Source organism: Nelumbo nucifera, chromosome 1 (assembly GCF_055504915.1).
Source record: "Nelumbo nucifera cultivar China Antique chromosome 1, China Antique-T2T, whole genome shotgun sequence".
Classification (NCBI taxonomy): Eukaryota; Viridiplantae; Streptophyta; class Magnoliopsida; order Proteales; family Nelumbonaceae; genus Nelumbo; species Nelumbo nucifera.
This window is the reverse complement of record NC_142649.1, coordinates 80,097,128-80,118,188: the sequence shown is the minus strand read 5'-3', so window position 1 is coordinate 80,118,188 and position 21,061 is coordinate 80,097,128. Positions and strand designations below refer to the sequence as shown.

Genomic DNA, 21,061 nt, shown 5'->3' with positions numbered 1-21,061 from the left:
GACTTCCAGACCTGGGCCCATAACTTGTGTTGCTCATTTGAATCCTAATCCTCCATTGAATTTTGGTAACATGAGAGTGTTTTAGGAGCACCAACGATAAGGGTGTTTCCGAGAAGAGGAAACACCCCACAAAAAATCTCTAATTATTCTGTCCATATGATCTATGATTTTTTGAGGAAATTTAATCAGACTCATGGAGTGGATAGGAATAGCGTGAAGGATAGATTGGATTAAAATTTTCTTCTCCATCTGACCAATTGCTTAAGCTCTCCTATTAAGAGGGTTTATATGTAGTTACCATCTAATCATGCGCTGATGTCTTGGATGAATATTTTTACTACAAAAGACACCGGATTTTTCCATGTTGATCAATTGACCAGAGGCATCTTGAAATTTAAAAAGAATTTGATTGAAGTTATCTATGTCTTCCCTATGGGCTCAGAGGAATAACATCCCATCATTTACAAAGAATAAAGTGAGAAATTTTTGGGGAAGAAGGGGTTATTAAAATGCCTTGTAATTTTCCCTCTTGTTTCGCTTGAAACAAAAGATGGGATAAGCCCATTACTAAAATAAATAAATAGGGAGACAAAGGATCTTGTCTAAATCCTCTAGAGGGATAAAAATGTCCTTCGGATGTACCATTAACTAATACTGGAAAGGAGACTGTAGAAATGCATTCTTTATGAGTTGACAAAAGTCCTTTGAGAAACCAAGAAGGGATAATATTTTTAGGAGAAAATTCCATTCAAGATGGTCATAGGCTTTTGACATATCTATTTTTAGTGCGACAAAATCTCTACCTCGTTTTTTGTGCTTTAGGTACCTCGTTTTTTGCTTTCATTTAATTTAACTTCTACTCTTGAAAGGTAATTTTTATTTTATGTTACTTTATGTGATCCACTCGATCAGGGTGCCATCCCATATGACCATTTGGTTAAGGTGAGAGTCCATCCAGATATCCTCACGTGATTTGGTAGTCCCCACCCTACAACAAAAAGATCATAAAAGCATGTGGATTAAATTGAAGTATAAAGTAAAGTTTAACTATTAGTTAAGTAATAATCATTATTGAAAATTAATAATTCATTATTAACTAATAGTCATTATTGAAGATTACCAAAAAAATCGTAATTATTGAAATTTACCATAATTTAACAGCAAATCTTTGTTATCTTGTTTTCCTTATTTAACAGTAAATTATAATTAATTATTGAAAATTATCAGTGATAATTGAAATTTACCTAATGTTAATAGTAAATTATTGATATTTGTTGTTAATTATTTAGCAGTAAATTATCAGTAGATATTGAAAATACTAGAAATTTAGTAACTATTCAAATTTACCATAATTTAATAGTAATTTATTGTTATTTTAATTTCGTTTTTTAACAAACAATTATCAGTAATTATTGAAAATCACCAGAAATGATCAATTGTTTGTTTTATTTTCTTTTAATTATTTAAAAATATATAATTAGTAATTATTCAAATTTATCCAAAATAAATAGTAAACTATCAGAAACTTTCAGTGGTTATTCAGTTTTACCCATAGTTACCAGTAAATTATTCATATTATTTAATTATTTAATAGTAAATTATCAATTTGAAAAATACCAAAAATTATCAGTAGTTGTTCAATTTTAGCAGCAATAAATTATTTTTGTTATTTTATAATGATTTATCAGTAATTATTGAAAATTATAAAAAATTAACAATAATTTATTGCTATTTTTTAAAATTATTTAATGGTAAATAATGAGTAATTACTGAGAAATACCCCAACTTATCAGTAGTTATTCAAATCTACCAGAATTTGTAAATTATTGTTATTTTATTTTTTATTGGATAAATTACAAAGACCCCTGTACTACTATTGTTATTGTTGTTTTAATAGTGCTCTCACTCCACAATTTTTTTATTTTTGCCACTAGCTATTTTTTGCATACTCCCTACAATTTTTACACATGCATCAACTCACTTTCAGTTTCTAGAAAATATCCTTGCCCTCATCAGCCCCTGCATTCTCTGCTAATCTATATCTAAACCTAAATAGAAAAATCTCTCATTGGATATGAGTTTGGATCCAAATAAGATAGTGATCTGGACCATTTGGTGGATATCTACTTCCTTTCAATTGCAAGTTTGGGTTAGATCTCAATGTGAGATCTTAAACAAAATGCATGATGCATGGCAAGATATTGAATCTTAGACTCCCAGTTGAAAATTGTAGGCTGAAAATGAATTGGATTTAATTGCATATACAATAAATTCAAACTTGCATATACAATAGGTTGAAAATGAATAAAATAATCTTTTTAACATAATTTCTAAAATAGGCTAACTTTTTTCTTTAAAATATCAAATAGGGGCAGAAACACCGTTGATCTCCTTTTTCCTCTAGATCACCAAATAAATCTCCCCACATCCGATCTCTCTCTCTCTCTCTCTTTCTCTTTTTCTTCTTTTTCTTCTTCTTCTTCTTCTTCTCTGCATTTGAGTTGTTTCAAATTCAGAGCAGAACTGCTATGAGTTATTCTTCTGAAGCACTTAAAAGAACACATGAAACACCGTACCAAGTACATGAATCGATGGTTTGGTTCCATCTACTAAGCCTGTTAGAGGTATCTGAAGCAGTTTTGAACGCCATTAAAGCCTACAAATTGGGATTGGAAGAGGTCTATGAGTATGCTAAGTAGAGAAGCAAGATATACATAACGAAATGCAAAAACACATGAGTGGGCTTCGCCATTTTTGCTTGAAGCAAGCTAGCAACTACAAGGATGAACAAAATAGTAGAGATCTGTATCAAAATTTATTAATCTTGGGGGAGATTTGTTCGATGGTTTGAAGGAGGAAGGAGATGAACACTGTTTTTGCCCCTATTTGATATTTTTAAAAAAAAGTTAATCTATTTTAATAATTATGTTAAAAAGATTATTTTTATTGATGTTAGGGCCCAAAAGTTGCCCTTATTAACTAAATTCCCTTTTTTATGAAAAGACTAGAAAGAAAGAAAAAAAAACAAATACCAGACAGAACACTAGCAACTACACTGCTCATAAACTACAGCAAAATCTAGACACAAGATTTCTGAAAGCCAATGAGGACAAACCGGCAGGCTTGAAGACACCAAACCCCTTTGAGCTAATTGATGGGCTGGAACATTCTGATATCTTCTAACAAAATAAAAGGAGGTAGATAAAACTTTAGCCAACTTTAAGCAATGCAAAATAGAAAAAAAAAAAGATAGGTTTGAAGAACAACCCTATTTAAAATTAGTCAATGAACCAAATAAAGATTGATTATCTCTTTCAACAACCACCTTAGTCCAACCAAGAGATTTTGATAGATGTAAGCCTTCTAGATGCTAACACTTTAGCTTGGGACAATGAGAAGGTTGAGAGAGGGCCACTCTTTGTTGTTAGACAAAAACCAAGATGATCACGGGCCACCAAACCAAAAGTTGCAAAACCATTAGAGGAGAAAGCTCTATCAACATTAATTTTAATCCAATTTTCCTGTGGAGGGGTCCAAAATGACGAAATGCCCTTAGTTAAATTAGAATGGGGCTGTGTTGGTAATGGTGAAGCTTCCCGATTTTGAAGTTCATTTAATTGAGCCTGAACCTTGTTAATGACAGATAATAGATTAGAACTAGAATTATTGAAAAGAACATCCTTTCTAATAAACCAAATGTTCCAGAGAATCAAGGTAATTTACTATAAAAGATCCCCTTTCTTGTCCTTCAAGGATTTACAAAACTTGATCCAATCTAACACCTCCTAACTGAAGCACAGGAGCATAAAGCATGAAAAACCGATCCCTCACTGATGTTACACACTAATAGAAATCTTTCTTCTAAATGAAGATTTCTTAATTGCTAAAGCATTCAGACATGCCTTCCAGAGGAAATGCCTAATCTTTGGAGGGATTTTCAAATTCCATAGTGTACCACAAATCTTTATAAGTCCCATGATCAGTTCCAGATACATGGGAACACTCCATTTTTCTTTTTGCCACAAAGTAGGCTAATCTTACTAGGAATGTGCCCCTTTTATCTATAGACGACACCAAACTATCATCCCACTCATAATAAGGGAGTGTTATGGCTAGGATTTTTTCAGCAACGGAAGGTAAAAACATGGACCGGATTAGGTTTACATTCCACTCTCTCCTATCTAGCTGGAATAAGTCACTGACCTTTGACACCCTAGGATTCCTGCGTCAGGGACCACTATTTTACAGCTTAGTAATCATGGGATCCATGGATCATTCCAAATTGAGATGGGCTTACCTAAACCAATGGCCCAACATAGATCTTTTGAATAACTTTTCCCTTTAAGGATGCTCCTCCAACCCCAAGACTTACAATTAGTGAATTTGTCATTTAAGTTGTGTTTGGAATTAGTGTAAAAATATGACGTTTTACATTGAATTAGAAAGTGATTGTTGCTTTTTTGAAAATAGTGATGGGTGGAAGAGTGTCAAGTTTTACATCGATAAAATCGATGTAGTTTTTACATCGATTATCAATATAAAATTTTAGAATTGATGATGTTTTACATCAATTATCAATGTAAAACTACACTCCATCCAAATGCACGCAAAACTGAACCAGAGTGTAGTTTTACATCGATAATAATTACGCCCTCTTTCCAAATGCATACAAAACCAAATCGATATAAAATTTACATCGATTCTTGATTTACATTGCATCCAAATGCAGCCTTAAGAAAAGATTTGTTCTTATTACTTTTGCCCATAAGCTGTCCTCACCAATTTCTAATATTCAAGCCAATTTCACTAGGAGAGCCCTATTAAAACAACTAGATCATGGAAATCTAGACCTCAATTTAATTTACTTTTACTCAGTTATTCCCACTTCAGCTATGAGATTCCCTTCTTATTTCCTTCCTTACACTACTAAAAAGATTTCTGGAGTTTAATAATTCTTTCACATTTATTCACTAACAATAAGAAACATGACATGCTGTAAGTTAGAAGACATTTAATACAACTTTTATCATAACCTCCTTACCAACATGGTTAAGCAATTTGCCTTTCCAACCCAAGGGTTTTTCTCAATCTTGTCAGAGATGTAGTTAAACATCTGAATCCAAACTTAATTCGTTTATATTTGGATTCAAATTGAATCTTATCCATTAGATTTTATATCAAACGTGAATCAAATTTGGATTACAACTGGATATTGAATGTGTAATAGCATTAATAAATTAGACTAAAATGATCAAAATATTATATTATTAATAAAAATGAACTAAAATAACTTATCATTCTATATCATAAACAAAATATTTAATTGAATGTGTAATAGCATTAATAAATTAGACTAAAATGATCAAAATATTATATTATTAATAAAAATGAACTAAAATAACTTATCATTCTATATCATAAACAAAATATTTAAAAAATTACAGACAGCCATCTTGTTTAGTGGGTAGGGATACTTACTCCTAGAACTTTACTTTGCAACAAAGACCCGCTAAACTTGTGGATTCCCTCACTTTGTCCCATTGTTGGCATTTGTCACTTAACTTAATGGAACATTCCTTTAAACTATTATATAAACACGGAAGATGTTTCCAATGCACACTACAACTATGTCCTGTGGGTTTGTGGGTAGGAGACTCAGGCTCCAATTGAGTAACCCAATGTTTTTAACCCAGTTGGTCAAACCGTTGAACTGTCACCCAACCATGATTTTGGGTCTGGTTTGGTCAAGACCTGTTAGATTGTCAAAAATCGTTGACTTGGTCAAGAAGTGTTTGACCTGTCTGCTTCGATTGTTGACTCATCCCCTAGTGATCGGGTTGTGGGTTGCACACTCGATGTATGCAAGATTTTTGAAGGCCGTAACTTTGCACTCTGATGTTTGGGGTGATTTTTTTTTGATATTGGGTAATTTTTTGAGACCTATGTGCCTCAAGGGCTATAGGCACCTTACCCTGCTATTTTTACGAAAAAACTCTTTTTTGGCCTCAAATCGCAATTGTTAATATTTTTTATAAATAAAAAAGTTAATAACTGAATTAAAACACATAAATTAAATATAAAATAATACATATAACATATCTAAACATATTTATATATTATTTATTGTTAATATATACACACATGTGCTATATATATGCATTGATGTGAAACGATCTGAACCGTTCGACCCGGTCGATCGAATCGATGACCCGCAACCGAATACCGACCCGGATCGGTTTTTAAAACATTGGAGCAACCCTTCAGTTCAGTTGGAGCGCTTGGCCGTTTTTGAAAGATTCGTAAAAAAACCCGCAAGTGTCAAAAGAAAGAGAAAAGATTGGCTAAAAATGATGATTACGAGACAACACATTTTAACACGCGGCAATGGAATCGTCGTTGACAGTCTGAAACGAGAACGAACCATGAATGGAGAAACTAATGTATTAAGGCTTCGCCTTCTACGTCTATTAAGACTCGGGCGGAGTTTTACAGCCCCTCGTAGCGTATGGCTGGTCTTAGCGCTCAAGAGCGAGATATGCTCTCTTCCTTCCCCTTTCTCTGTAGGTTGTCTTCCCCGTCTGGGCCGTCTCCCACTTCCCATTTCCCAAGTAGAAATACCAAGGGCAAAAGAGAAGGGAGAGACAGAAGAAGCCAAGACATTGTAGAGTGGGTGGAGCCCAGATGCTCCTCTTCCTCCTCATCTTCCAGCTTCGGCCCTACCGCAACCTTTCATCTTGAATCTGGTCACAGGTCTTTCTCTCTCTCTCTCTCTCGTTCTATGTTACAACGCACAATAATTAATTCCTTGTTTATCTTTCTGTCTTTGTTTTATGTTCTTTTTTTTGTCTTCAATTGTCTTTGTGTCCGCTCCAAAAATAATATATAAACTACGCACATTTTCTCCGCAAAAGAAATAAAGTCATGGATGGGCGCTTTGATTGCGCTCTCTGTTTTGCCTTTTCATTTTTAAATGTCTATTCTTTTGGGTTCTTTTCGATTCACGTTTTCTTCCTTTTCGTTCCTGTCGGAGAATTCGGTGCTGGAGATATATCCATATAATATTTGTATCTAACTATTTCTATGCAATCCCCTATCTGTTCTCTTTCTGTATACGTAATTAGTGCTGCATGAAGACAACTGAAATAATGAGAGTTTGAATTTGAGGTGGAGCATGAGACACTACCAATCATTTCTTTGTTTTCTTTTATCCCTTTCTTCTCTATTCCATTATTCTTTCATTGTTTGCAATGAAGAAGGAATCGCATTGCCATTGTAGACATCCCCTGATATGAGAGTCAAGCGTCGCCAATGCATCTCTTCCTGCTCTGCCCTTCAAAGGATAAAAGAAAATACAACAGAACAAATGGAGGGATAGACAAAACGACAAAAACCTCTTACCCTCATTCCGGTTATATTTTTCTCACCGCCCTGACCTTACCAATACATTACCTCCGGGCAGTTTGGGAAGAGTGTGTTCACTGTTCAGTGCAATTACAAGGTTTTAGAAGTACAAATATGGACCTTATAAAAGTTTTGCACTGAATATATTTGTATTTGCACTCTTTCCAAACTGAGCCTTGAAGAGAGCATCATGTTCTGGTGTGTTCAAACTCCAAATTTCCATGTTACTCCCATGAAGTCCTAATAGTTTGGCACTTGTTCTCTTCATCCTGCTTCTGCTACAAACTGGCTCCACTTTTGTTTTGCAAACTAACGATAGCTGATAGCCTACAAACTGGCTCCACTTTCATGGAATGCATTTTAATGACTCCCCTCCAGTGTGAGCAGATTTTGAGAGTCAAAATTGAACATGATCAAAAAGATTGAAATTGTAAGAAGAGCAGTAGATACAAGGTTTGCTTTATCTGACAATTCCATGAGAACTTACATTTAATCTCTGCATTGAGTCTTCATGTATATTTCACGTTTGTGAGCTCATTTAACCATTTTGCCTCTTATAATGAACAAAAAAAAGAAAAGGAAAGAAACCTTGTAGTTTACAATGGTTTCTTATGAAGGTGCCAACTGGCTCAGTTGATAAAGCCTTAGGATGGAGTTAGTGGAGACTTGGGATAAAATCATGCCTTCACCAGGGTTTTTTTTTTGTTTTTTTTTTGGGGGGGGGACTAGATTGTCTGAAAACAAGCAATTTGATTTTGTAGAAAAGTTTAGACAAGTTAATTGTCTGAAAACAAACAATTTGTGTCAAGTCAGCTGAGTTATAGATGCAGGGTGATAATTTCTAATTATTGTGTGCTTGTGGGTGCTTCTAAATACAGGTCGATGAGGATGAGGAGTATTGGAGGCAAAAGAACAAGCACGAACAGGGGCATAGGTCTCATAATTTTGCTCACTTAATATTACAGTCAGCTCAACGTTTTAGTGAGTAAATTGCTTCTCTCATCTCCTCATAAGACCTAATTTGATTTTCTTATCTTTTATTTTCTTTCCCTGTTTGGATTTATCCACTTTAGTCCTACTGTTTGCAGGACAGGTAATATGAAATGTTGCCTAACATACTTTGTTTGATAACCTAAATGGTTCTTTAATTATTTCTCTTGACATATTTTTTACCTATTTTTTCCTTGTATTTCAAAAAAAAAAGTCCATTTGCTAGATTTCTACCTTTGTTCTTCAATTTTCTTTTTGTCTTATTCTTTCTTTTCCAACTTAGATTAGAGTTGGGGTTTGTCATATAGAGAAAACAGGTTCGGATATTCTTCTACAACACATGGGCAGAACCAGTAGATGTGTTTTGATGTCACAGGATTTACACATGAAAAATTCCAGCCTGATAGAGTTCTTCCATGCAACAAAATGATAGATCTTTTTTAACCCTTGTTGGGCTATTACTTGTAGGGAGTGTAATACATGGTGGAACATAAAAATGGTAATGGATAATTACATTACATATGTATCTGATTCAGAGGTTTACTCATCAGATGGATGGTCTGAATCTACTCTCTTGCCCAGTCATGTTGCAGACAACTAGCCACTGCAGGATGCAAAACCAGTGGATTATCTTGGCATTTTCTGCTTCTCCTGGAAGTTGGCTTTAGCTTCACTATCATGTGATCATGTTCTTTTAGAGCCTCAACTTTTAGAATGTTTCTGTAATTCAGATTTTTGGCATATTTAATATTTGAGGCATGATTTCGAGTCTCAGTTTGCACCAGAATTGGTCCCATTTTTTCTCAAAATCTGTTAAACAAGGAGACACTGACTGATAAAAGGTTAACTTAAAAGTGTTGGTATTGGTTACCTTAACATGCAGAATCATTTTCTTTTTTCTTTTTTTTTTTAAACCAGTTACTTTAGCAAAAAAATTATAATAGTACGTGTTTTTAATATCAGGAGTCTCTTTCTGTGTGTTTGTGTATACTTGCGTGAACCATGATTTAGTGCACATGCCTCTCCTCACATGTTTAAATGGTTTATAAATATGTGATTGTTGCAGATAATGCTATGGTTGGACCACGATCATGGATAGGAGGGCTCTTTAATCGCTTAGGCAATAAACGTCGTGGATCTGACAAATGTCTTGACTATACTTTGAGCCCACTTCAGGTAGATTTGAAATTTTAATTCAACATGCTGTTCTGCTTTCATTCTGTGAAATATGAAATCTATTGCATATGCTTTTAGTGTGTGGTAGTTACAATAATTATGGACAACATATGAAAAATTTTCATCTACCAAAAAGCCCTGAGATTCTTTCTTTAGTACACCCATCTGGAATTTGCATAGATGCACTAGTTAATATTGGTTTTGTATATATCCTGCAATTGTTGTTCTGTTTTCTTGCTGTAGATTATTTCTTATAGGGTTTACTGCTTAGCAGGAAGAAAGATGGAAAAGGCTTCAAGAAAGAGTGCAAGTACCTTTTGATGAGACTCGCCCAGACCATCAGGTATTAACTTCTTTCCCTTGAATTTCTCTCAACTTAATTTTAAAAAGCTTTGATGGTTTTCCTATCATCTAGCATCATTTTCATTCTTTTTGTTTTATCTAATAGAGGAAGAGACCTACCCTAACTTTGATTAGTTCTCCTTTATGATACAATGAAAATAGGACGTACAAGTTGAGTATACTCTTATTTTATCATGACATCTGTGGATGTCATAAAAACAAACTGCTTATTTTTTTGTGCCACCTCCTACCAAAACTCCAGAATGCTGTAAACATACGAGAAACTTGCAAACAAGGTTCATTGACATTTATTGTTGATGGTATACCATAGCCTCTTATTCAGATTTTTTTTTCAAAAATGGTAACTGTTATATTCAGAAGTGGCAAAAGGGGGGGGGGATGTACATGAGAGGATGTGCAAACAGAACAAACAAGATTGTATCTAATTGCGCATATACTGTTTAATCAATAATGGCTTCCCAAAGATTGTATTATCTCATGCATGAAGAAAATTAGTTTTAGCCCTTTCTGCTTCTCATTTAGGGCTAGTTGATGATAACATCACAAGTTTTAAAATTTGAACATGAAAAGGTCCCATTCAAATCCAGAGTTTGATATTGCTATTAAACATCTTACTGCAATCCCATGGGATTTGTGGCCATGCATTGATGAATGGAATTGTTTCATATGTTTTCATACATTTGTCTTCCAATTGTTTCATACATTTTCTTTCTTTGGCATAAGGTTTCTCTGATGGAACTACATGGTTGTAACTGTTCTACATAATGCTTTATTCTGTAAGTTCTCCTTATTGTTGATGCCATGTTAATATCTTTTTCTCACTGGCAGGAAGCTCTTAGAGCATTGTGGCGTGCTGCTTTTCCAGATGTTGATCTTAAAGGCATGATTTCTGAGCAATGGAAAGATATGGGCTGGCAAGGACCTAATCCATCAACTGATTTTAGGTAATTTTCATAATTTACCATGCTAATATGGAAACAAGAGTGACTCTTGCAGATGCTAATTTTATAATGTTTGAAACTACAATGATGGTCATAATCATATTATATATGGCGACAATTTTAGGAACCAACTGCAGTGAGATGAAATTGTGAGAAGAGATGAAATTGGGAAGCATGTAATTATCTAACTTATCCAACCATTGAATGGTCCAATTGTTGAATTGTTCAACCATGCAGTTCAAAGGGATATTATTTATGCAACATTTTGAGGCAAGCACTTTTAGTTAGATGATATGGTCGAGTGAAGGGGAAGTATGAAGGAGGGAAGGAAGGAGAGAGGGTGTTACTTATCAAAAACAAAGGAAGGAGAGAGGGTGGGGTTTCTGGTTTACCAAAAAAGAAGAAAAGAAGAAAAAAAGAAAAAAGCGTAAAAAGACATATAGGATCTTTCTAATCTGTCCAGCTGTGGAATGCTCCAAACAGTTAAAACCATTCAGCCAGACAACAATAATAGTTGGCATCTAAATCATTGGTTTTGATCAAATAATGGTAGAACCCCTATACCATCTCAACTAAGGGATATTTGACATATGTACATAATCCATTCTTCTTCTAAATCAATAAAGTTTGTTAATATCCAAAATAAAAAATAGTAGAGGTTTACCCAGTTCATAACACTAGCTAAATTGGCCAAACCAGAATATCTCAAACCAGTTTCAGAAATACTTTTTTCTCCTGAAGCACTGGTTGAATTGAAAGAACTCTCTCTCTCTCTCTCTCTATCTCAATGTAGAATTACCTACTTTGTCCAATCACTGAATGGCCCAAATGATTGAATGGTTAGGCTGGACAGTTAAAACAGTTTTAAAAAATCATTGTTGTTTTTTTTTTGGTATCAAATAGTGCTTTAGTGGTTAGCCCAAAATGGTAAGAATTGACTGGTTATTTGTGAGAAAGGTCTAAACCTGTTTATGAAATGCTCAAATGAAACACATCAGTATGTTAGAACTGGACCATGGTTTGATGCAGGAGTTGAAGGGTGAAAATTGGAAATTTGTGAAATTTTATGTATTTCTGTATTTTTGGACACAGGAGATATTTTTTCCATTTTACAAATTTTCTGTGGGGTCCAATGACAGGGTCTAACTTGTCTATTTATAGCAGTGTTTAGGAAACTGGACCGGACCAGGCGGTCAAACTGTGACCGGGACCCTATCTGGTTTGGTCACACCCCAATAACCGTATTTTCTAAAAAGCCGATGAAAAATGGTGAACCAGTCCTGGTTTCATTAAACCGCCTGGGTCCTTAAATAATTGAAATTTTAAAATGTGTTTAACAAGTCTTGAACCCATGATCTCTTATTTTTATATATTGCTTAATGCTCAATTACTGCTAGTCCACTTCTTTACTTCTGTTAATTAATGACTTTTTATTGTACATATTACTTTATAATGCATGTATTTTAAAGAAAATGTAAATTAAGAGACTTGAACCGTAGTCATTTGCTTTAAAAATTAAGGAACTTGCCCTCCATCCATCATGTTTAAGTATACTAAAAGTTGTAAAATATATTATATATGGTATTTATATGACCCGTAGTATATATATGTATATGCCATGTCATCACGGTTCGACCACCGGTTTGACCCTGATTGAACCTTTGACCCGTGAATCTCTCCCTTCTCTGGTTCTATGCCCAGTCCAATTCTCTAAACTTTGATTTATAGTTTGTTTATGTTTAAAATTTCAGTCTTTGCATAAGTAGGATTATAGTTATTGAGTCTTGTTTGAATTGAAATAAGATAATGATAATTTGGTTTGAGTCCTATTAGGATTATTGAGTCTAACAGTTTAATTCCTAGGACTATTATGAGTCAAACAGTTTGGCTCCTAGGATTATTATGAATTTAGTCTATAAATATGTATGGACGTTTTACACGAAGAGCAATGAAGTGTATTGAGTTTTCTTCAGCTTATGCTAATTATGGTGAGTGATTCCCATACCCTAGAGTGATTCTAGGCACCCCGTGAGTGATTCCAGGTATTTTCTCTCTTCTTTCTATTCCTATTTTTTTTTCTTGTTCCTTCAAGAAGTCATTATTACAGCCATCAATGGTCATAAATTTCTGATCAAAGAAGACCATTCAACATTCTCTAAGGACTAGAATTGAGCTGGTCGTACATCAGTTTTACTCATATTTAAAAAGTTAAATCTTGTCTACCGTTTTTTTTATTATTTTTTATTTTTGATTTCCCAGACTCATCCAAGCCAAAAGGTCTTGGCAGAAAAAGAACCTACTAATGAATGAAACAAAATATAAATAAAAGCTATAGATCCAATTTGATGGATCCAATTGTCAAAGTTTCTTAGCAGTGGATTGTCATTATTCAATTTAAACCACTTTTGTGATTTCTGTAATAAATTACTTCTAACACCTTACATCTATATTTTTCTCAAGTCTATGAGGAAAATGGGAGAAGGAAATTCTGAAAAATACTTCTCTACCTATATCAAATCCATGAATTTATATTGGATTACAATATCATTTAGTTAGTAGTGTGGCTAATGTCACATTTGGTATGAAAAGTATAAATGGCATAGCCTCTTGTTTCCTGATCTTGGTTTTGCTATTAGCTAAGCTAACCTGACCTGTTTGACTGATTTTGACCTGGATTTGATTAGTAATTCATATAAAGTTTGTGTTAGGACTGCCATGTTTTTATCAGTTGTGTTAGTTTAGATTATCATCTCAGTTTGATTTTTTCATTAGGTCTGGTAATGGTTTGACTGTTCAAATTCTCTTACATGACATTGTTTAGTTATCTTTCTTTCTTGTAGGGGTTGTGGATTTATTTCACTTCAGAATTTGTTGTTCTTTGCCAGGACATATCCGGTATGCTGTCTGTTCTGTCATTAACTTTCCTAGAACTTAATGGCACTGTAGTTGAGGCAACAAGAAGTTTTCACCTAAGTTATCTGAACAATAACAAAAGGGACACTACCCAATGTTACCAGCTATGGACCTAACCTTTAACATTTTTGGTCCAAAGTGACTGCTGTTGGCTCTCAGACTTCAACCCATGTTCTCACACTTCATCCTGAGATTTTACCATTGCACTAAGCAATGGCCCCTTGCTTCCTGAATTGTAGTATTTATTAAATTTCCAAGAAATAAAGATATTAAGGCACTCGTTATGTTGAACAGATTTGAAGTATATGTGGTGTTGGGAAATTGTGCTTTATACATATGCCATGTAAAAGACATGCTGGGACCAATATTTTTTTTTTCAGCATGTATTTTTATGGATCCAACATTATTTTGTTATATTGCTATACTAGGTTTCGTTTATTTCTCTTACCTCCCCTGGACCCCCCTCCTCTCTGCTCCCCACCCAAAAACTGAATAAGTAAAATAAAATAATATGAGTCAACACTTGAATAACTGAAGACTTTTTCTTGTGATAGTAAATTGTTAAAGTAAATTACTGGTCTTGGGAGGAGTACACTGGATACGATCCCAACCTTTGGCATCTTTTGTGGAAAGTGGTAGAATTCAGAGTCAACCTGCATTCTAATGCTTGCCAGATTCAGATTGTAAAGGTGTGGTAGAAGGTAACCAAATTGATTATCAATAAGAGCATCAGTTAGTGACATAGATTTGGTGAGAGCTGAACTACTTTCTCTTGTGAAAGGGCTTAAACTGTCATTCTTCATGGGACTGAGAGGTTATTATCTGAGGAAGATTCATATGATAACATGATGGTTGAGAGACAGACCTAATAGTCCTTGGAGGTTAATCTGTCAGATTAGAGAAGTTAGATGTTTTACTCTGTTTTAAAAGTGCAATGCGCAAAAAAGTGCAAAGGCCATTTTGCGCCTGAGACACAAGGCAAGGTGTGTGCCTTTTTGAAGCAAGGTGCAAAGTTTTCTCAAAAAAAGGTGCAAAATTTAAAAAAAATAAAAAAGCAAAATAAATTAAGAAAATATTTAAAAAATTAAAACTTTTAATTTTAAACTAACTATTCCAAGAACGCTTATTAGCTCAAGTTTAAATACATGAACATAACATATAAAACATATTCAAAGTGAAAAATGCAAAAATAAAATAAAAAATAGCATATAAAACATATTCAAGCATGTCAAACCTTCAACTTCTTTATTTCTTTCTCAATTGCATTATTTCAATTAGTTAATGTGATGTTACATCTTTCATTCCTAATTCTACAAGCCACCTTTGTACCAAGTGCCTTGAGGCAAAAAGCTCAAAAAACACCAAAAAGCATGCCTCGCTGAAGCATGCTCAAAGTGAAAAATGCAAAAATAAAATAAAAAATAGCATACAAAACATATTCAAGCATGTCAAACCTTTTAACTTCTTTATTTATTTCTCAATTGCATTATTTCAATTAGTTAATGTGATGTTACATTTTTCATTCCTAATTCTACAAGCCATCTTTGTACCAAGTGCCTTGAGGCAAAAAGCTCAAAAAATACTGAAAAGCATGCCTGGGCTGAGGCATTCTCAAAAACACCAAAAAACAAAAGAAGAAAACAAGCCACCTTTGTACCAGCCACCATGCTCAAAAACCAACAAAAAACGCAAAAAATATAAAAAGCACACGCCTGGGTTGAGGCACAAGGAGCACCAGGTGCACACCTAGGCGCACCAAGTGTGCAGCTTTTTTAAGTGGTGCTCCTGGGGTAGGTCTTAGCAACTCCAGTACTCTGATAATGGTTGGTCTTTCATTGCTCAAGGAATTTAAATAACCACAATTAGCAGTAGAAATCAGCCTTTTATCTTGAATGAAAGTTGTAGTTGTAACCATAAGAGGTAATCAAGGGGCTGGGGTAGGAGTGAAAGAGTGAAAACCCGTCTTGTGCGAGGATAAGACTGAGATCCTTTGCATTAAAGATAGGATAGATGCCTATGTCATCTGGAAGTTCCAGGATACAAGGATTATGACTAATATTCCTAATAGTCTTGAAAAGAACTGTACTTTGCTAAGTGTCTTGAAAAAAACACTTCAACTTGTTTCACACTGTAATCATGTCACCAGATTAATTAGAAGTTAATGCAAATTGGCATTACATTTATACACATCATTGAATGCTAGCTTTTTGTATTTGGGATTAGTGATCTACGAGTCTCATAGGCTGCAGCTAGGGGTGTCAATCAACCAGTTTTGGTTTGGATCCAATCCAATCCAATCCAATCCAAACCATATCAAATTGGATTTGGACGGTCCATTATAATTATGATTGGGCCAATCCAAAATAAATTGGTCCATATTCTTATTGGTTTGAATTAGACCTAAACCAAATTTCCAATAATCCGATCATGAGGCCAAACCCTTGTCCAATTTGAAATCAATCAAAACTGAAAACAACATAAAATTACTTTTATGAAAGTACTTTTACGAAAGCACTTTTACGAAAATATTTTTATAAATAAAAGTGCTTTTATGAAAAGTATTTTTACAAAAGCATTTTTACAAAAGTACTTTTATGAAAGCACTTTTACAAAAGTAGTTTTATAAAAGCACTTTTACAAAATCACTTTAATAAAAGCACTTTTACAAAAGTACTTTTACGAAAGAACTTTTACAAAAGTACTTTTACATGAAAGCACTTTTATGAAATCACTTTTACAAAAAAACTTACGGAAGTACTTTTATGAAAGCACTTTTATGAAAACACTTTTATGAAAGCACTTTTATGGAAGCACTTTTAGAAAATCACTTTTATGAAAGTACTTTTATAAAAACACCTACAAAATATAAAAGTACTTTACCGAAAGTACTTTTATGAAAGTACTTTTACAAAAGCACTTCTACAAAAGTACTTTTATAAAAGTCTATGGAAGTACTTTTCGAAAAGTGCTTTTACAAATTTTATTACAAAAGCACTTTTTTGAAGTACTTTTCGAAAGTACTTTTATAAAAACACTTCTACAAAAGTACATTCATAAAAGTACTTTTACAAAAGCACTTTTACGGAAGTACTTTTATAAAATATTTTTATGAAAGTACTTTTACGAAAGCACTTTTAAAAGTACTTTTACAAAAGCACTTCTACAAAATTATAAAATTTACAAAAGCACTTTTCCGAAGTACCTTTCGGAAGTGCTTTTATAAAAACACTTCTACGAAAGTACTTTTATAAAAGTACTTTTTTGGAAGCACTTATACGAAAGTACTTTTATAAAAGTACTTTTACAAAAGCACTTCTACAAAAGTACTTTTATGGAAGTACTTTTACAAAAGCACTTTTTCGAAGTACTTTCAATAAAGTGCTTTTGTAAAAGCACTTTTATGAAAATATTTTTATCAAAGTACTTTTACAAAAGTTCTTTTTGAATGCTAAAAGTGCTTTTATATAATTTTTGATATTTCATTCGGTTTGGATTGGATCCAATCCAATCCATTTACATTTTAATGGATTGGATTGGATTTGGACTGGATTGGGTCCAGTCCATTTATAATTGGACTCACATTGGACTGGATCGGGTTGGACCAAATCTGTCCAATTGACACCTCTAGCTGCAGCCTTGTTTCCAACTTGAAAGGTGTCCTCCCTGTAGATCTATTAACTAGTTATGTATTAATTGTGCTGGTTTAGTGACTGAGCAGTGTCTCTAAAGTATGAAAAGACCAATAAAATAAGGGTAGTCTGATAAAGTGGTACAAAAGGAATTTGGGTTAGGATGTATATGAGGGGGTAGCTAGAGTAGAATGAATTTTTCTAAGGGTTTTGGGGGTTAACTAGAAGGAATAATTTCTTCTATGATGTCCCATATTGGAAGGACAGCAAATTAGATTCAGGAAGTTGAAATAATTAACAATTCCTATCTACTGCAAGTTAATGGTCCAAATTAATTTTCTTTTATCGCTTGTGATGCACCAACAGAAAGTGCCACATAATTGATCCAATAAAGTAGCAAGATGAAACCTGAAGAGAAGAGAAAGAAGACAAGAAGCCCTAAAAGCATTCTATGGTTCTGAGGAATCACTCAAACAAATTGTATCTCTAGCCAAAGTAATCAATCATCATTTAATGATGAAAATGCAAATGGAATTGTTTGTGGTTCCTTAATGAGCAAAACTGCAACTCCACCCCTGGATGGAAAAGTAAAAGGAGATTCTAACAACTCTAATAAACCAATAGCTTGTCAACTAGAATATTTTTGGATCCCATTAGTGAGTCAATTGCTTATACCTTACTAAGGTGATGATTTAGCTATACTGCTAACTAGGATATTTAAATATTTTATCTTATCTTTTGTTTTTTTTTCATTTTTTCTTTATTATTCTGTTGTAAAATTTTGTTCATAAATTCATACTAATTGTATTCAAAATCAAAATGAAGTCTTCTTTTCATAGGTTGTTGTTCAAACAAGAAGGTGAGAGAGCCACTTGGGAATATCCATTTGCTGTTGCAGGAATTAATGTATCATTTATGTTGATTCAGATGTTGGATCTATATTCAGGTCAGTGAGATAGAAGGCATTGAATTCTTTCTGACACTTATTCTGCATGTTTATGTCATCATTAATGTGCAACATTATTTTAGCTCTCAAGTTCAATTAATCCTTAAAATCCTTAAGAGTCATGAAGAGAGTAGTAGTTCCAAGATACAGCTTCCACTGCTATAAGGGTTTTGTGTTAGGTTCTATACATTTGGAAGAAGAATCCTACTATAAGAAACTTATTACCTCCATAAATGGTAATATGCTTTGTAACTGACATGTGGTGTTTTTCAAAATGATTTGGTGATATTCCTGGCTACTTGCATAGGCAGTAGCACAATGACTTGAGCAGCTTGGAAATCCCAGGTTACTTGACACAAGGTTATGTCCTGCATCATAGCTACTAGGCATGTGTCAATAATATATTACAGCAAAATGTTCATGTATGGTTCATTCTCAAGAGTAAAAAGTAGTCATAAGTTGAGGAAAATAAGGCAAAACATTTGTTGAGCAGATGGTGTTAATGACGTAGACAAAATTAAATGGGCCCAACAGTCACAACCAGTGGTAGCTAGAGGGCCCTGCCTTTGCAGTCAATTTCTTAATCGTTTATTGTTATATCAAAATATTATCTAGGCTGCAACTTGGGCAGGCTTGGGTTGAACATTTGTTAAAATTTGAATGGGTCCATCTGAGGGCCTAGGCCTCATGCAGTCTAAGGTTAAGTACCCAACTTGCACCCCTGATATTATGGGAAGAGGGGAAGATTTTAGAATGGGGATATCATGATGCCCGTACTGAGAGAGACCCTGCGTTTTTTTGTGGAGTGAGGAAGGGGAAGTATGCAGATTGTAGAGGACACAAGATGTGTGAAAAGAAAATAAACCTTAAGTTTCTCACTAATGCTTCATTCTAATTATTATGCGTTTTAGAAAGCTTTGTTTTATATTAACTGATTCTGAAAAGCTATTTATATTGCATATGTGGTTGGCAGTATGAGTAGACAAAACCAAGTAATTTGATATGTGTACACTTGCAATATATATAGACCTGTAGCACTAAAGTGTGATCAATGATGGCACTGGTGTGAAACTTTGAATGGCTAGATCTACGACTACAAGCTTGACTGGGGCTGGGTTGCCACTGAAATGGCTGGTTCCATGATTGATAACTGATAAAAAAGCAATCACTTTTAATTGACAATGTTGCCTTTTTTCTTTAGTTGTAAAAAGGCCACTATGCAATGTAGGTCCTATCTTGGATCTTGGAAGGGGTGGACTGGATATGGACCAAACTTCCAGCACTTTAGCATGAAGTAATTGACAAGACTTAACATTCCTATTGTTTTTTGGATTTAAATCCCACAGAAAATGGCTCCATGATTTTTTTTTCCAGAACTGTACTCAAAGAATTCAAGAACAAGGCACTCAATATCCTCAATGTTGGGGATGTAAATGTTTTAATGATTCTTATGGATTTTGGATATAGTTTTCTATTTCTGATTGAAGTTTTATTTGAAAAGGAGAGAATTTATGTACAAACAGGCCAAAAAGCACAAAAAGAAAAGCCTGGTTGAAGCTGTGAAACTGTGAGACTCTAATATGGTCACTGTACTGCCAGCTGTTAAACTATGTTTTCACTTTTCATGTTATGTGCCCTCTCCCAAATATGATTGAAGTTTTATTTAGGATTTTATACATTCATTATCTTTCTTTTCTCCATTCATTTGCAGCAAAACCAAAATGTCTCCCAGGATTAAACTTCATAAACCTCTTATCAGGTACTATTATGGTGCTCATTACACAACAAATTCAGAGGTCGTTTAGCATTTTTATGCCCATCTTGATATACATTTTAAGAGCATACTAATTAATTGCAGAAGATGAAGAAGCTTTTGATGTATTGTATTGTATGGCATTTGAAATGATGGATGCCCAGTGGCTTGCCATGCATGCTTCTTACATGGAATTTAATGTACTATCTCTCTCTCTCTCTCTCTTACATGTGCATGCAGCGTATGCCATTGTTTTAATGTTTCACGGTCCCTTTCAATCAGGAGGTCTTACAAACAACACGGACCCAACTGGAGAGAGAACTTGCTTTGGAGGATGTTCGTCGTATTCGAGATTTACCGGCTTACAACCTGTTGTACCAGTAACTTCAATTTTTCTTATGAAGGCTTTTTGTTCCGCAATAACCTGTGTTTTACCAGTAGCTTCAACTACTGGCAAGGGGGCATGAATTTTTGTAGAACAATAGATCTCATTTCCTAGTAGCTCAGTTCTCTTGTAGAACAACAATAGTCATTTCCCACTAGCTCAATTCTTCTCTTGATAGAGTCATGCCAAATTGGTAGGGGAGCCATGAGTTAAGGTATGATAGGTGTTATTTGAGACAAAAAGGAGCTATTTAAAAGGAATAATTTACTAAACTCAATATTGTGTATACAAGAAATGGGCTAATAGTATAAAAGTCATGGTTGGTCATTGTTTTCTATACCACACAAATATCACTTATTGGCCATCTATGTTGAGTCCCACCATTGCGGGTGTTGACACAAAGAGCACAAAAAAAATGCGGATACATTCAAAGAAATTTAATTAACTTTTTTTTTATAGAAATGTAAGTGGGATACAAATTCTTTTTTTTTTTTTTTTGCAAAGAAAATCCTCTGATTCTCTTGTTATGAACACAATCCGAACTTGTATTTGTAGTTTGTTACA

At 34.0% G+C, this 21,061-nt stretch overlaps 1 protein-coding gene across 2 annotated transcripts; it reads left to right on the top strand.

Annotated features, from left to right (window-relative positions):
• Positions 1-6,611: 6,611 nt before the first annotated feature.
• Positions 6,612-20,832, top strand: LOC104588901 (uncharacterized). 2 transcript variants are annotated; one of them, XM_010247024.2, is made up of 10 exons: positions 6,612-6,750; positions 8,280-8,382; positions 9,458-9,567; positions 9,842-9,910; positions 10,759-10,874; positions 13,712-13,766; positions 18,239-18,359; positions 20,071-20,118; positions 20,218-20,312; positions 20,395-20,832. In XM_010247024.2, the coding sequence occupies exons 3-10, from the start codon at positions 9,466-9,468 to the stop codon at positions 20,494-20,496; spliced, it is 708 nt and encodes a 235-aa protein (XP_010245326.1). In that variant the 5' UTR covers positions 6,612-6,750; positions 8,280-8,382; positions 9,458-9,465; the 3' UTR covers positions 20,497-20,832. The 2 variants fall into 2 exon arrangements, with proteins under 2 accessions (XP_010245326.1, XP_088742925.1); XM_088886799.1 differs by having other exon boundaries at positions 8,280-8,386.
• The last annotated feature ends 229 nt before the right edge of the window (positions 20,833-21,061 follow it).

Excerpts from the sequence above, each read along its gene's own strand:
- LOC104588901 (XM_010247024.2), top strand. The coding sequence starts at position 9,466 with ATGGTTGGACCACGATCATGGATAGGAGGGCTCTTTAATCGCTTAGGC. Across the intron at positions 9,568-9,841 it reads ATACTTTGAGCCCACTTCAG|GAAGAAAGATGGAAAAGGCT; the intron begins GTAGATTTGAAA and ends ACTGCTTAGCAG. Across the intron at positions 13,767-18,238 it reads TCTTTGCCAGGACATATCCG|TCTTCTTTTCATAGGTTGTT; the intron begins GTATGCTGTCTG and ends ATCAAAATGAAG.